At 38.3% G+C, this 13,432-nt stretch overlaps 1 protein-coding gene across 2 annotated transcripts; it reads right to left on the reverse strand.

Moving 5' to 3' along the window:
• Positions 1 to 808: 808 nt before the first annotated feature.
• LOC120108363 (organelle RRM domain-containing protein 6, chloroplastic-like) lies at positions 809 to 13,237 on the reverse strand. Of its 2 annotated transcripts, none has more exons than XM_039121944.1 (4): positions 12,907 to 13,232; positions 6,520 to 6,588; positions 6,245 to 6,351; positions 809 to 1,166 (listed from the first exon to the last, which is right to left on the reverse strand). In XM_039121944.1, exons 1-4 carry the CDS (start codon positions 13,157 to 13,159, stop codon positions 1,080 to 1,082), a joined length of 516 nt encoding a protein of 171 aa, XP_038977872.1. In that variant the 5' UTR covers positions 13,160 to 13,232; the 3' UTR covers positions 809 to 1,079. The 2 variants fall into 2 exon arrangements, with proteins under 2 accessions (XP_038977872.1, XP_038977873.1); XM_039121945.1 differs by lacking the exon at positions 809 to 1,166 and adding an exon at positions 4,302 to 4,648 and having other exon boundaries at positions 12,907 to 13,237.
• Between the last annotated feature and the right edge of the window lie 195 nt (positions 13,238 to 13,432).

Here is a 13,432-nt window from a genome sequence, read left to right on the forward strand (position 1 = left end):
ATATCACAGTAGACCAGAGACTTTCCTAGTTTCCTCCAAGAAAAAAACAGTAGACCAGAGACTTGGCTTCTGTCATCATGTAAACTAGAAATAAAGGGGAATAAATCTGGTAAAGATTGTTGACTCTATTTGGAATGCAAAATGTATCTAATTATGAACGTGATTTGGTGTGGAAACTACTAGTGAATGTGAGTTTAAATTAGGTACATCCATGCTCTGCCCAGTCATAGGTGTACATTCCCACAAGGTAGACAGCCATGATGGGCAAGCGATATTTCTATTGTTTACAAAACTACTCTAACAATTGAACAGGATGGTTTTTATGGGAGTCATCAGCTGCTTACCTAATTTTGGCTGGTAGATGGATTGTTCTGTACAAGCCTTTGGAAAAAGGAAAAAATTTTAGATGCAGTAAAGCATCTCGACACGAACAAGTAACCATGAAGATCAGAACAATATCAATACAGTACGTATCCCTCCGTTCTGTATCATAGGAACCGTAAGTCAGAGACAGTTATAACCTGGTGCAAAAACTGCAACATCTAAAGGGGCTTCCACTGGCTGACATGATTAAGATCATGCTAATGTATAAAAGAATCACATGACTCCTTGGACCGATACACTAATTACTATGGATGAAGAACCTTTAGACACATCTAACACCTCTAGAGCCCACTTCTCTGTAGTTACATATCAACCACACTTCGTTGCTCGCCATTCAAACTGGCAAAACTGCAGCAGGAACAGGAGATGCAACAGAAAAAAATTGGTCTAAAACTCAACCTCGTAGTCAAATAATAACAGGATATATCTGAGCATTTCAGTGTCAATGGCAAAATGCCCACAATGGAATCCATTTTATTTATCATTCAACAGATGTATATGAGACCTTGTAACTATATATCCATAAAGAATTAATAGGCCAAAAAGATCTTGCACTCCAATTTCAGAATGAGTAGGACATTCATGACAGGAAAAAGCCTACAGTTAAACATAAATAGGAGAATAAACAAAGGATAAAGATGGGTAGATGTGCTACTACTGAAGATATGCATGCAAAATGCCATGAATTGCACACATTACTGTGTATGTCTTGGTTTGGAACCCTGGCCCAATTCTGACCTTTGTTTTGCAAATTCAACAAAAATGACCCTGCCATCCAAGAACTAAGAATAAAAAAGAATGGTGAGTTAGTGCGTGAATGGGACGATTTTTCTTTTCTTTTTTATATGATTTCAGTTAAATTGTAGTAAGTACAGAAATGCACATAAATGAATCTAAGAAATATACTAAATAAAGCAAAATCATATCATTTTAATTACTGTTATTATTATTATTATTACACTAAATGGCCATTCAAGTAGAAATATAAGTAAACACTATAACGTAAAAGATAGTTGTTGATCATAGTTATTTTTTCTCTTCTAAATAAATATTCTGTTACTATTTTAACGGTATTTCATCCATAACCTTCAATAATGTTCAAGTGCAACTAATTAAAATTGATGCAAGATAGAGAGAGGAGGAGGACAAGAAGAAGAAGAAGAAGAGGGGAGAAAAGAGGAGGAGGAGAAGAAGGCAGAGGAAGAAAACAATATTCTGAATTCTTAAATATCAATAATGCAAACTATATTCTCAATTAACATAGCAATAAATATATATAGACAACCCAAAATCCTAATAAGACTCCGTATAAAAAAAAAAACTGAAGTCCACATAAAATTCTAATTCTAGAGTCCACAAAATTCTAGATCTAGAGTCCACATAAAAATAAAATTTTTTAATTTCTATATTTGTACCTAACATAAGTACGCCTACATTCCTTATTAATGGACAATCCTCCATCAAAAATACCCTTGCAATGACAGTTAACTTACAAAGTGCCTAATGGATAAGGAAGTATGTGGTACTTAGAATCCACAGATAGAAAGCATCTACTTTGGGACATCTTTGGATACCTAACTACCACCCTATCCTAAGATATTTCCCACCCAAAATAGAGCCCCAAACCAAGAAGTAGAAGAGGAATGGGGAAGAGGGAACCCTCCAATCACGCACCCAATTTTAGTATCTTGAAATTTGAACATATTGTAATTCAATGAAGAGTTGATTGTTGTCATCTTGAAAAAACTGACTTTTGGGTACCCATAATTAAGGTCAGAAGAACCGGTACCGGGCACCGGGCACCGGGCACCAGGCACCGTACTAGTTCTCCGGCGGGACGACTCGGTACAGGTCGTGCTGAGTCCATACTAAGGGAGGGCACACTGCTGAAGCTAGAGAAGGAGAAGAGAAAGAGAGAGCGAGCAGGGGAGAGAGGAAGAAGGAGAGGCGGCGGATGCTGGCGGAGGGCCCTAGGGGGCCGACCGAAGGCCTCGATCAGTTCTCCTGTTTCAAATGAAACAGGGGTCCGACTGCGGCTAAGAAATTTTTGAAATTTTTAAGTGAAGTCGGTATTTGCCGATTTCACTTAAAAATTTCGAAATTTCTTAGCTGCAGCTGGTTCTCCTATTTCTGCCGCTCGCTCTCTCTTTCTCTTCTCCTTCTCCGGCTCCAGCAGCGTGCCATTTTTCTAGCCTGAACCGCACCGGTGAGCCACCGGTACGGCTCGAAATGGGCAGAACCGCCCGGTTCGGGACGGTTTCACCGACCATGCCCATAATCCAGTGAAGCATCAAATTGAGCACATGATATAGACAAGACACTATATCATTATATTGAGATGGCAAATCCTAGAATATATGATACATACATCACAGGGATCCAATAATAAAACAAATTAATTTTTTGCACATGCAAGTATGTCATATATGACAATATTAGTTCCATTAGACTATTAAGTGTCTGTGATCCAAACTCTCTCCTGTAATAACCCTACCCAAAACTAGAAATATGTATATAGATATATGGGTATGTAAACCTTGAAAATAAATCAGCCTGCTGAGGTACCAAGTGTTGTTTAGTGCCATAATGGATGATATCTTAAGCACCACTATGAGAGTTTTCTAACGAGACTTTTGGCTCTAGCAATATTTAGGTATAGTAGAATTTATGAAACTTTAAGTTTGAGAAATTCTTTAGCATTTGGAAGTTTAAAATTGTACTCGGAGCTAAAATATGAAATTTTGAACTAAATTTGGGAAATCAACTTTATATTCTTGAAGAATTAGAAATTTTAAGTAGTCTTTTTGAATTCAAATAGAGGGACTTCCCTATTTACCTGTAATGTTTTAAGTAAATAGAAATAGAAATGAAAAAACAAAAGAAAAATAAAAGCTATTCGAACCCCAAGGCATGACCACCATAATCAATTGAAACCAACATTCAAACTCAATCATCCTCAAACGAATCATATGATAGAATAGAGCATGACTGGATGTGCATCATAAACAATAAACTTCAGTTAGAATCAACTTAAACTTCAGTTAGAATCAACTTACAAATTCAAACATATCCTATTATATTCAATACTATACCTTCAAGGAATATAACATATCTACTATGATTCTTATATCGCTTCGAATATAATACAATCCAAAGCAACTCTAACAAATATAGTCCACTTCTTTTCATAAATCCACTAGAGTTCTCACCAAACACTCTGAAGAATTGTATAACAAAGAAAGTGAGCTACAAAGCATAGTAAGCAAGCTTCTATCATGATTAAAGAACTAAAGGGTCCATAAAAAACAACTTGAAATGAAATACATGACCAAATTGTCACTAGAAAGCTCAGGTAAAGAAATTCACCAAAATCATTTAATTATCAGATCTCAAAAGTGAAATTTTCAATAAGAATAGAATATCTTAAAAGGTTCAAAATCACGCTTAAAAAAGGGTCCAAATAACTTACACAAAAGCATAAGTTGAATAGTTGTTCAAAAACAAATGGCCAAAGTAAACTTATATTTTCTCTTATAAAGCTTTGCCACACTTTGAGGCCATATAAATCCTTGCCACAAATGAGGCCACATGAAATCCTTACCAGCAAACTGCATGAAGCCACTAAATTGTTGTTGATAATGCGTACGAAACCACATAAGTCCTCAAGATCCATATATACCACTTGCTAAGAGTCCCCATAAAACCTCATCCACAATTATAATGAGGCCTTATACAACTATCTACGTGTCCGAAGTAATCCCAATCGATAACTCGAATGGGGACAAATATACTACCTAGCTGGAGATTTACATGTTTGATCACCATTTTTCATATTTTCCATTTATACATAATTGCAAATATCTTATAGAACACATAATATATTCTGATCAAAACAAATTGGTGTCAGAGTTCAAAAATAGGATAAAACTTCAAGTCATAATGCATAATTTCATATTCCAAAAATATAGGCTTGAACATGCAAATTTAGAATTTCCAAATTAAAAACGAAACAAAAATCCCAATTAACATAGTGCCAAATTTCCAAAGAAGAAACAAGCCAGTGAGGTTCACCAGATTACAAAATCCAAAATTTTAAAAGAGACCTAGGTAAGGTTCACCATCTTGAGACATCCTGTTTCATCCTTCCACTCCATCTTAATTTCTAACCAAAATATTTGTTTATCTTCCAACTCCATGTTTGCTCATTGGTGTACCATTATGCTGGATAGCTTGTCTTTTGTTAAGAGAATAGAACATGGAGTCCCTGCATATGATCAATAATTAGTTGTTTTCATCGCTAAACCTTTTCCTGCTAACAAATCAGCTTCTAATCCAAAACCAACTACTCCTCCAAAGTACAAGATTTTATTTGATTTTTTTCTTTACTGCCAAAAGTTTTCATTCCTAAAAACTCCTATTTCCAATCCTACCAACCTACTTTTAGATACTTCCACAATTATTATGCTTACCTCATATCTATTGACTTACATGCTAGGATGAGTACCCTCCCTACTTATAGGAGTGCACATTTTCTCAGATGCACTCATATTGAATGCTTTGATCCTGAAAACCATGTTCCCTTCATTACAAAACATGATGAAGTGGCTGAAAAATATTCACAAGCTGATGACCTGAAACCGAGCCCAATCTTGCAAACTATAATAAGATTCTGTTGTCAGTAGGTAAGAAGGGTGGAAATTTGTTCACATGACCTTTGTAGCTCCTTCATCTCCAAAACCTTTAGGGCAGTGGAGGCTTATTACGCATTACCTACAATGGATCACATTATAGTTGATGCAATTAAAGATAGCCTGATGAACAGGTATAGACGAGACTGGATAGAGTTTACTCCGATCCTTTTAGTTTTTCCTTTAAGTGGTCATTCATTAAGATTAAGTAAGTCCTTTAGTTTTTTTAATTAATAAAATGATAAGATAATTGTGATTTTCTAGGTTTCACAACACGTATGTGTGATATCTAACAGTTGTAAGAATTGATAGTCACTAGCACAATTCACCCACTCTGCAACGCATTCACTACATGTGTCACTCCTCAAGCTCCAATTAGAACAAGTAGAAGTGCAGACTAGGCAATATCCTGGAGCCCTTCCTAAGGCTGGCACACATGTTTCCAGTGGTTGCAAACAAGCATATGGGATTTTCCAGTCATAAGACATTAAGACAGTCATCTGACATGTCTAGAGTTGCATACATGACATAGGACAATGAGAAAAATGTTGAATCATTAAGAAAAGAAAAGTCCTCCATGACTCCAAGAGAGAATAAGAGGCTTCAAGTCATTATGTTGCTGCTACCAGTTTTATTGCTAGACTAGGCTAGTAGGATAAATTAGTGGATCTCAATTAGCTGAGAACCACTTCTTCAGGTCACAAGGCCTATTAAAGATAGTACATGGTTCAGCATTTGGTTGATATATTCCCTGAAAATTGCTAAGTCTAGATCCACTAACCTCTATCATAACAAGATCTTTCTGATAAGTTTGGATCCACTATATTCTTTACACAACCATATGCTTCATTCTGTAATACTGATATAAACTAGATCAAGAAGGAGATATAAATCAAGAACACTTGTCTGGATATGAGAAACAGACAACATGCCCCCAAGCTAAAAGGCAGAAGCTTGTCATCTAAGCGACACATTTCTACGTCTAAATGGAATTCTTTGGGGGTTCACAAAATGGATATGACTACAAGGAGAATTAAGAATGGCAAGGTAGCTAAACTTAATTATTAATAACAAGAAACAAGCCAACATGCTATATAGCCAATTCAGTCAGAGATCTCTCGTACACTTCTAAGTTCTAACAATCGTACCCAAGAAAAGGTCTATAGGATTACCTTCCCATGCATCCCCTCAATGGCCTTTCTGGATTCCTCCTCAGTGGCATAACGAAGAAAGGCAAAGCCTCTTGGTCTGTTTGCTATTCTATCCATCACAAGGGTAACTGCAAAAATCATAAGATAGAAGCTTCAATGCTTTTTTTTTACCGGCCCATGTATGTTCCTCGGATACATATATGAATGGTCCATTAAGGTATGCAACAAAAACAACTAAACATTCCAGAAGCATTTCCATACTATATTTATTTTCATGTAATTGCTGTGTTTCTCACCTTCTACAAGCTGACCAAAATTCTGGAAAGCATTTCTTAGACTTTCCTTGGTTGTATGGAAGGAAAGACCTGCAAAAAACAGATTAGCAAAATAAAAATTCTGTAAGAGATATACTACTATCATCTGCTAGCTTCATGCATGGCATTCCATGAAGACAAATCCTTCTACAGAAGTGGGGAGTAATATCTCTGGCTTTTAAATAGAATAATGATAATAATGCTGCAAACTAATATTCAGCACATAAGAGTACAGATAATTAAGCCCTTTTAAGGAAAACAGAATAAGAAGATATTACTTATTTCAAATTGTCTAATTTGACCACGGTCATCAGCAATGCCAAGAGGCAAAGACTCTGGCGTGTATTTAATATTATAAGGATCAAAATAATTAAGCATATACACATATATCCTGCCACTAAAAATACATGGTTATAACTTATAAGTATAAATTTATATACTATAACATCCTTTGTTAAAGGAAGAGATAATATATAAATGTGGGCCAACTGAGTATCCCTTTATCAAGCATATCAAGCCCAAGGAGTAAAGAAATTGCTTATATGGGTATAATCACTTCCACAAGTAGTTTTGTTTGAGTCGCAACATCCTTAGGAACTCGAGTTCATAGCTAATATACCCCACTATCAGAACCTACAATCTATTTGTTGAGATGCAGCATGGTAGTGCCTAAGGACTTTTTCTGTGCTCTAACAGCTAGGCTAAAACAATCTCATCATCATTTAACAAGGGCCTCACTAATTATTAGCTGCTACATTAAGCAGCTTTGTCAACCCAAACTGTCCAATAATAATGTGTGCATTAAAAGTAACAATTAGGAATAAGAAAGCCCAAGAGAAAAGAAAAAATTATATGGATAAATTGATTACAACCACTTTGCACCCATGACTTGGACTCAAACCACATGCGGGCATGGCACAGCCAGCTCAGCTTGGCGAAGTTAGCAGGCCACAATCATGGAATCACCAACTGAAAAACTTTCTAACATATCAAACAATGTTGGAGGGTGTGTCTTAGTGGAAGCACAAGAATAAGACTTTTTTTTATCTAATATGGAACTAAACAAAAGCAACAAAATCATGAACTGCGAGCTTTAAGGTTGGAACATTTCAACCTAAGTCCCACTTTGAAGTCAAAACAGCATCAAATTTTAATCAATCAAAATTAAGTTAAGCCAATAAATTATGAAGAAATAGGAAAAAATAGAAAATATAAAATATTGAACAATCATCCTACAAAATGTCAAAAAACAGAGCTTATAAAAATGAGTGATGTCATTTTTTCCAATAAATTTATACACTTTTGTTCCTAAACCTTCACTTAATATAGATTGTATCCATCTAAAGTAGTGCTAACAAACTAGGCTTTGAAGTAGGTCCTTCAATCACATATCCACAAGTGATAGTACAAATTGATCTATCAACTGCCATGAGCATGTATCTTGATTTCCACGAGAATAAATAAGGTTAGCCAAAACATGTAGCAAACAACGTCACAACAACTCTGGCATGGATGAGACCTCCAAGGACTTGGGTGTCATAATACCTTATAGATTCATGGTTTGGATCCATTTAGGGTAAAATTCAGCCTAATGTCACTTATACAAGTGTTTCCACCATAAGCATGAAGAGTTTTCTTCCATGTTCAGGCATATTCACTCAATTGAACTTCCACCATCATTGAACTTTGTCTAATTGAACTTCCGCCTGCACCGAACATTGGCATGAGGTGTACACCGTCAATCATTTCGTTGTGAGATTAGACATCATCATCCTCCTGAAAACAAGGGGTGGCAATTTACTCCGCTCCATCGGATACCCCACCTAATTCGACCCTCATGGGTGGATTTCACCTAACCCGCAACAAATTCAGAAAGGATATGGGTAATGGCAAAACCAACCCCAAACCCAACCCGGATATATACACTCTTTACAAATTCTATCTCCGAGACAATAAAATGATTTATATGCAAAAAAAAAATGTAGCTTTACCCAACCTGATCCATCCAACCCACCCAGTCTAACTCTACCCACCCCATCCCATCCCAAGACTCCACCCGCCTTGCTCCATCTCGAAGCAAGTATGGGGCGGTAAGGTAATAGCCTACCCAACCCATACCCCACCTATTGTCATCCCTACTAATAACTTCAGGACTACCCTCCTTGGTCAACCAAATTCATTTCAGACTTACCTTGAGGACTACCTTCCTTGCCATTTGCTTTATCCAAAAATGTTGGTTCATCTTTCATTCGTGCACTTTAATTTCTTAGTCGATAATAGATATAGTACAATAATAGATAAAGACAACAGGAGTGAACAAGTTTTGGAACCAAAAGGATGTCTAAGAAGACCTTTGATCATTCTAAGCTTTGTTCAATTCATACTATACTCCTAAATATGAGTCTATTTAGACAATAGCTATAGCATCAAGATCCAAACGAAATACATAAGCATATACTCGATTTATTCTTTAGAAAGCTGATCACCATGATGTCATCGAGCGTAACCCTTTACTGCTTTTGGGAAATTAGTATAAAGTAGACTATAGTCTATAGTGCCTATAAGGTATTAAAAAACTCGGTAGAATTATCCAATGAGTTTGACTATACTTACCAATATATCTACTTAGTCTCACTGCCATATATCCAATTTTCAAATTCAGTCATGTTCCAGGTGCATAGCAAAGAACCAACCTGATAGTTCGACCTGCATCCAACCGAACCAATGCCTACCCTAGACGGGTCGGCCATGCGGGTCAGTTGGCGTATAAATCGCTGCAAATCCGATGCTTTGAATCTAATGCCTTTTTTTCCCATTGAAAACATCCATGCCTCTTCAAGAGCCTTCAAGGGCTTTCTTCTTGACTCTCTCTGCTCTCACCGCCTGCAATCTCTCCACCACTACATCCTGCTTGCCGTCAATAGCCAATCCCTCATCTAGAGTCTTATCTTGATATCGACCTATACACGACTGCTCCCTGATTTCTCCTAGACCTTGTCTTTGTCGATAACATCGCTGCCCTCACCTTCACCCCACTCAGGCCTATCTCTCGCCCCCCCTCTCTTGCCCTTCCTCTCCTTCTCCCTCTCCCCCCTCTCCCTCTCCCTCTCCATGATCTAGGGTTTCATCTCGATGTTGATTTGTGCACGAATGCTCCACGATTGCTCACTGACCTCATCCTCATCGACGACATCACTGCCCTCGCCTCCACCCTACTCCTCAATGGCATCAGACCATCCTCTCTCTCTCTCTCTCTCTTAGGTGAGTAAAGGTCTCTCCCTCCCCCTCTCCTCTCTCTCTCCACCTTTCTCTCCTTCCTTCCCCCTCTCTGTCCCCCTCTCTCTCTTTTTTCCTCCCACTCCTCCCTCTCTCCCTCCCTCTCCCTATATCATTATGCTCTAGCATGCACAGTATGGACCCGTATCATACTATACCAGTAGACGACCGATATGGGTCACAATACTGGTTCAGCAAACCCTGGATCATCCTATGTATGGGTATCTAAGCTAAGATACTTATCCACCTAACTTTTTTTAGGGAGTACACTGGATTAATTGAAAGTTGAAACAGCTTTAAAGTTCAAAGGATTTAAATTACCTCAATATTTTTTAAATGAAGTGACAAATAGAGGACTATCCCATTAGCAATCCTAATCAATATCATGCTTAAGATCAAAAAGGCCTATTTTAAGTTGTTCATCTCAAACTTTTGGAAAACAAATTTTGGTTTCATCATGATTTCTAACAAGGTGCCAACAAATAAGAATATCATCTAGATACAAGCATGGATCAATATATTAATCATCATATGTTTTAGGAAGGGCATACACTTTTGTCTTTTCTTTCTCATTTATAAGTATAATGAAAACTAAATCACAATATTTTTTTGTTAATTTTTTATGCCACTATCTAGAGTTTGTTGGGGTCCACAGATTGATTTTAAAAAAATATGATACTTCAATTCTTGTCCTTCCATCAAAGATACTTGAGTTTTTCCCATGTAATTTCTTTGCTTAGGAATTTTGGTTTTTATATCAATTTATGGATTAGTAGTGTATGATTTGATAGGACTAATATTAGAAGTCTTAAAAATTGCTTAGAATTTAAGGTTTTAAAAAATTATTTATTTGCATTCATTATCGATGACTTCCTTTTGATACAAAGCATCAAACAAGGTTATAGTCTCAATGAAAGTCGAAGGATCATCAACAACAAGCAAGTCATCAAAAACTTTAGCCATGTCCTCTTTTCTTAGCATGGTTGCTTTCTTTTTAGTTCAGATGTGCTTTCCATGAGTCTAACACATGTTTGGTTCCTCATCCCTGATTCCAAGAGTTAATAAAAATCTTGTAGCAACTAATGGTGTCAAGCCATTTAAATGCTAGAAGCAATAATACTATAATATTATCTGTAATATATAATTCAATGACATAAGCTCAGTCCACTACAGTTCCTTCTTTTACATGGATATAGTCCAACCCTAATTGAAGGTCTGATACTTTTCATGAATAAAGAGAAATTTGCTTATTTTATGAGTTGCCAATGTTTGAAGTTTGGACCTTAAAGCATATCCTAGAAAACTTATGTACAATTTCAAACTTATCTTGGATACTCTAGATCAAGGTATGTGGAACTGTCCCAAACCGCCCGATTCGGAGTGTCCCAGGCCGTACCGGCAGTGGACCGGAATGGTTCCGGTATTGAAACCGAAGATGCCGCTACTAGAGGGGGAGAAGAAGAGAGAAAAAGGAGAGAGAGCAAGAGCACGAAAGGGAGGGAGAGGGAGAGGAAGGAAGAGAGGCCGGCCCCGGCCGGCCGGCGGAGACCGAGGAGCCTCCGTGCAGAAGAGGCAAAGGCCGGGGGACGCAGAAGCGGGGCTCTACCTCCGCGTCTCCTCGGCCTTCCACTTCCTCCGCACGGAGGTTCTCCAGCTTCTACCGGCCGACCTCTCTCTTCCTTTCTCTCCCTCTCCCTCCCTCCTCTCTTTCTCTCTTTTTCTCTCTCTGTTCTTCCTCTCTCCCGTCTCTTCTACTATGTCAATATGGGCGCGCACGGCATGGGCGCAAGGTCCGTAACAGACTCATCCACCTGAGCAACCAGTACACTGCCCCGCTACCGTTTCCGCCGACATTGTTCTAGATTGTTGTGGTTTTTATTGGTTTTATTTCCGTGGTGTAACTCCATCAAGATATTAGCCCAAGAGATTCAAACCCTAAAGCCTCTAGTTCATGATCTCTTTTCTTTTGTTGAGTTCCACATCGAATAAAGAGAAGTTTATTGTTGTGCTTATATTAACCCGACCATTGGTAGTAGGAATCTTCTACTTAGGGTGGCACACTCGCTTCAGAATCTCCTCGGGAACTCATCCAAGCACTTCCTTCCTAAGCATTTCTTTTTAAAAAATTTCTTGTACGAACTACTCCCCGTACCCCAGCTTCAAGACAAAAGCTACATGCTAGGTTATTGGGCTTTTGGGGCTGGTAATCATGCATGTATTTGCCTCAACAAGACAGCCATCTTGTTTGTTTAGGCAGCATAGTCACGGTTGTGGACATAGTGTGGTATGATTGCAAGCCAATGAATGAGACATTGTTGGTGTGGATATAGTTGTTTAAGCCTAGCCATTGAAGCCCATTCCTTTAAGCAGTTATGATACCAAGCCTCTAACAAAAAAATCCTGAGACCGATTAGTTCAAAACTACTAGTGCTTGCAACTAGAGACATCCCAAAATTGTTACTCATTTATTGCAAGGCCTTCTGATGTTTTTTTTTTTTTTCATTTCCCCTACACAATTTCAACCAATTTAAGATTTTCTCAAACAATTGAAGGAGTTGTCTGGGTCGATCTTTCTTCTTTTGGTAGTTTGCAGTTGGAGGCAGCAGGACTGAATTTAGGCAGCAGCTGTTACACTATGCAAGCATCTCCACCAGATTACAGTGTAAATGTGTACACCTTGAACATTAGGCATATCTTGCCTAAGATCAGTAAAATAGCATACCTTCAAAATATGATATGCCATTATGTCTTTTGCGCCAAAACAAATTATGTGAGATATCCGCAACTTGAAGCATGAAAAATTTGATTTGAGCTTAATTTTAGTCTTATTAGGTTAAGGCTAAAATTACGGCCCAAATCCAATGTACCAAGGATATGTTAATACTGGAGATGTATAGACAGTAATTGTTAATAATAGCCATTGAGGGAGCTTAAAGTTTAGGAGATTAGCGAGTTTGTATCCTTTTTTTTGGTTTTCTAGACACGATGGTGTTCTCTCATCGCATTAAAAAGACTGAAGATTACCCACGATAAACACTTTAAGGAATCAAGATAAAGCCAAAATCGCGAATTCGAGGGGGCGGGGAGTGTTACCGCTAACATAGAGTCTGGTGGATGCTCTGCTGGCGCTCTTGGGAGCAGGAGGGAGGCACGCCACCAAGAAGCCGCTGCCCCGCCGAGCGTTCACGGCCGATTGACTCCAAGATAAGGAGAGCGGAGGGGATTGAAGAGATGGACAGCGGAAGATGAAAGAGGAGGAGATTTCTACGGCGCCCCGCCGTTTAAGAGAAGGGGACGAAACCAGTGAAGCAACAGAGGGAAGAACGGATATAGCCATTGTTGCCATTTCTCAATACAAGTGGGAGAGTGGATGGGCGTTCTTCCTTCCGTGAGCTGCTTGGGTTTTTGGGTTTACCAGAGCAGGTTAAAGCGGGAGCGGCCGGCTAGCCCGAAAATCCTACCGCAGAGAAGTCTTGCAGACCCTGGGCCAACGGCCCAACACTGAACTCGGTACTCTTGGGCCTGTAAAACCAACTGTGCTTTGGTGTGCGACCACATGGATCATGTAATACAAAGTCTTGGCATCAAGTTCAAAATCTACTTCACAGTATTCTCAAAC

The sequence above is a fragment of the Phoenix dactylifera genome, unplaced genomic scaffold (assembly GCF_009389715.1).
Source record: "Phoenix dactylifera cultivar Barhee BC4 unplaced genomic scaffold, palm_55x_up_171113_PBpolish2nd_filt_p 001295F, whole genome shotgun sequence".
Taxonomy (NCBI): Eukaryota; Viridiplantae; Streptophyta; class Magnoliopsida; order Arecales; family Arecaceae; genus Phoenix; species Phoenix dactylifera.

Coding starts and splice junctions, on each gene's coding strand:
- LOC120108363 (XM_039121944.1), bottom strand. CDS start 13,159: ATGGCAACAATGGCTATATCCGTTCTTCCCTCTGTTGCTTCACTGGTT. Junction 6,352..6,519: donor TTTTGGTCAGCTTGTAGAAG/GTGAGAAACACA, acceptor TGATTTTTGCAG/TTACCCTTGTGATGGATAGA. Junction 1,167..6,244: donor TTGAGGGGATGCATGGGAAG/GTAATCCTATAG, acceptor TTTTATTCTTAG/TTCTTGGATGGCAGGGTCAT.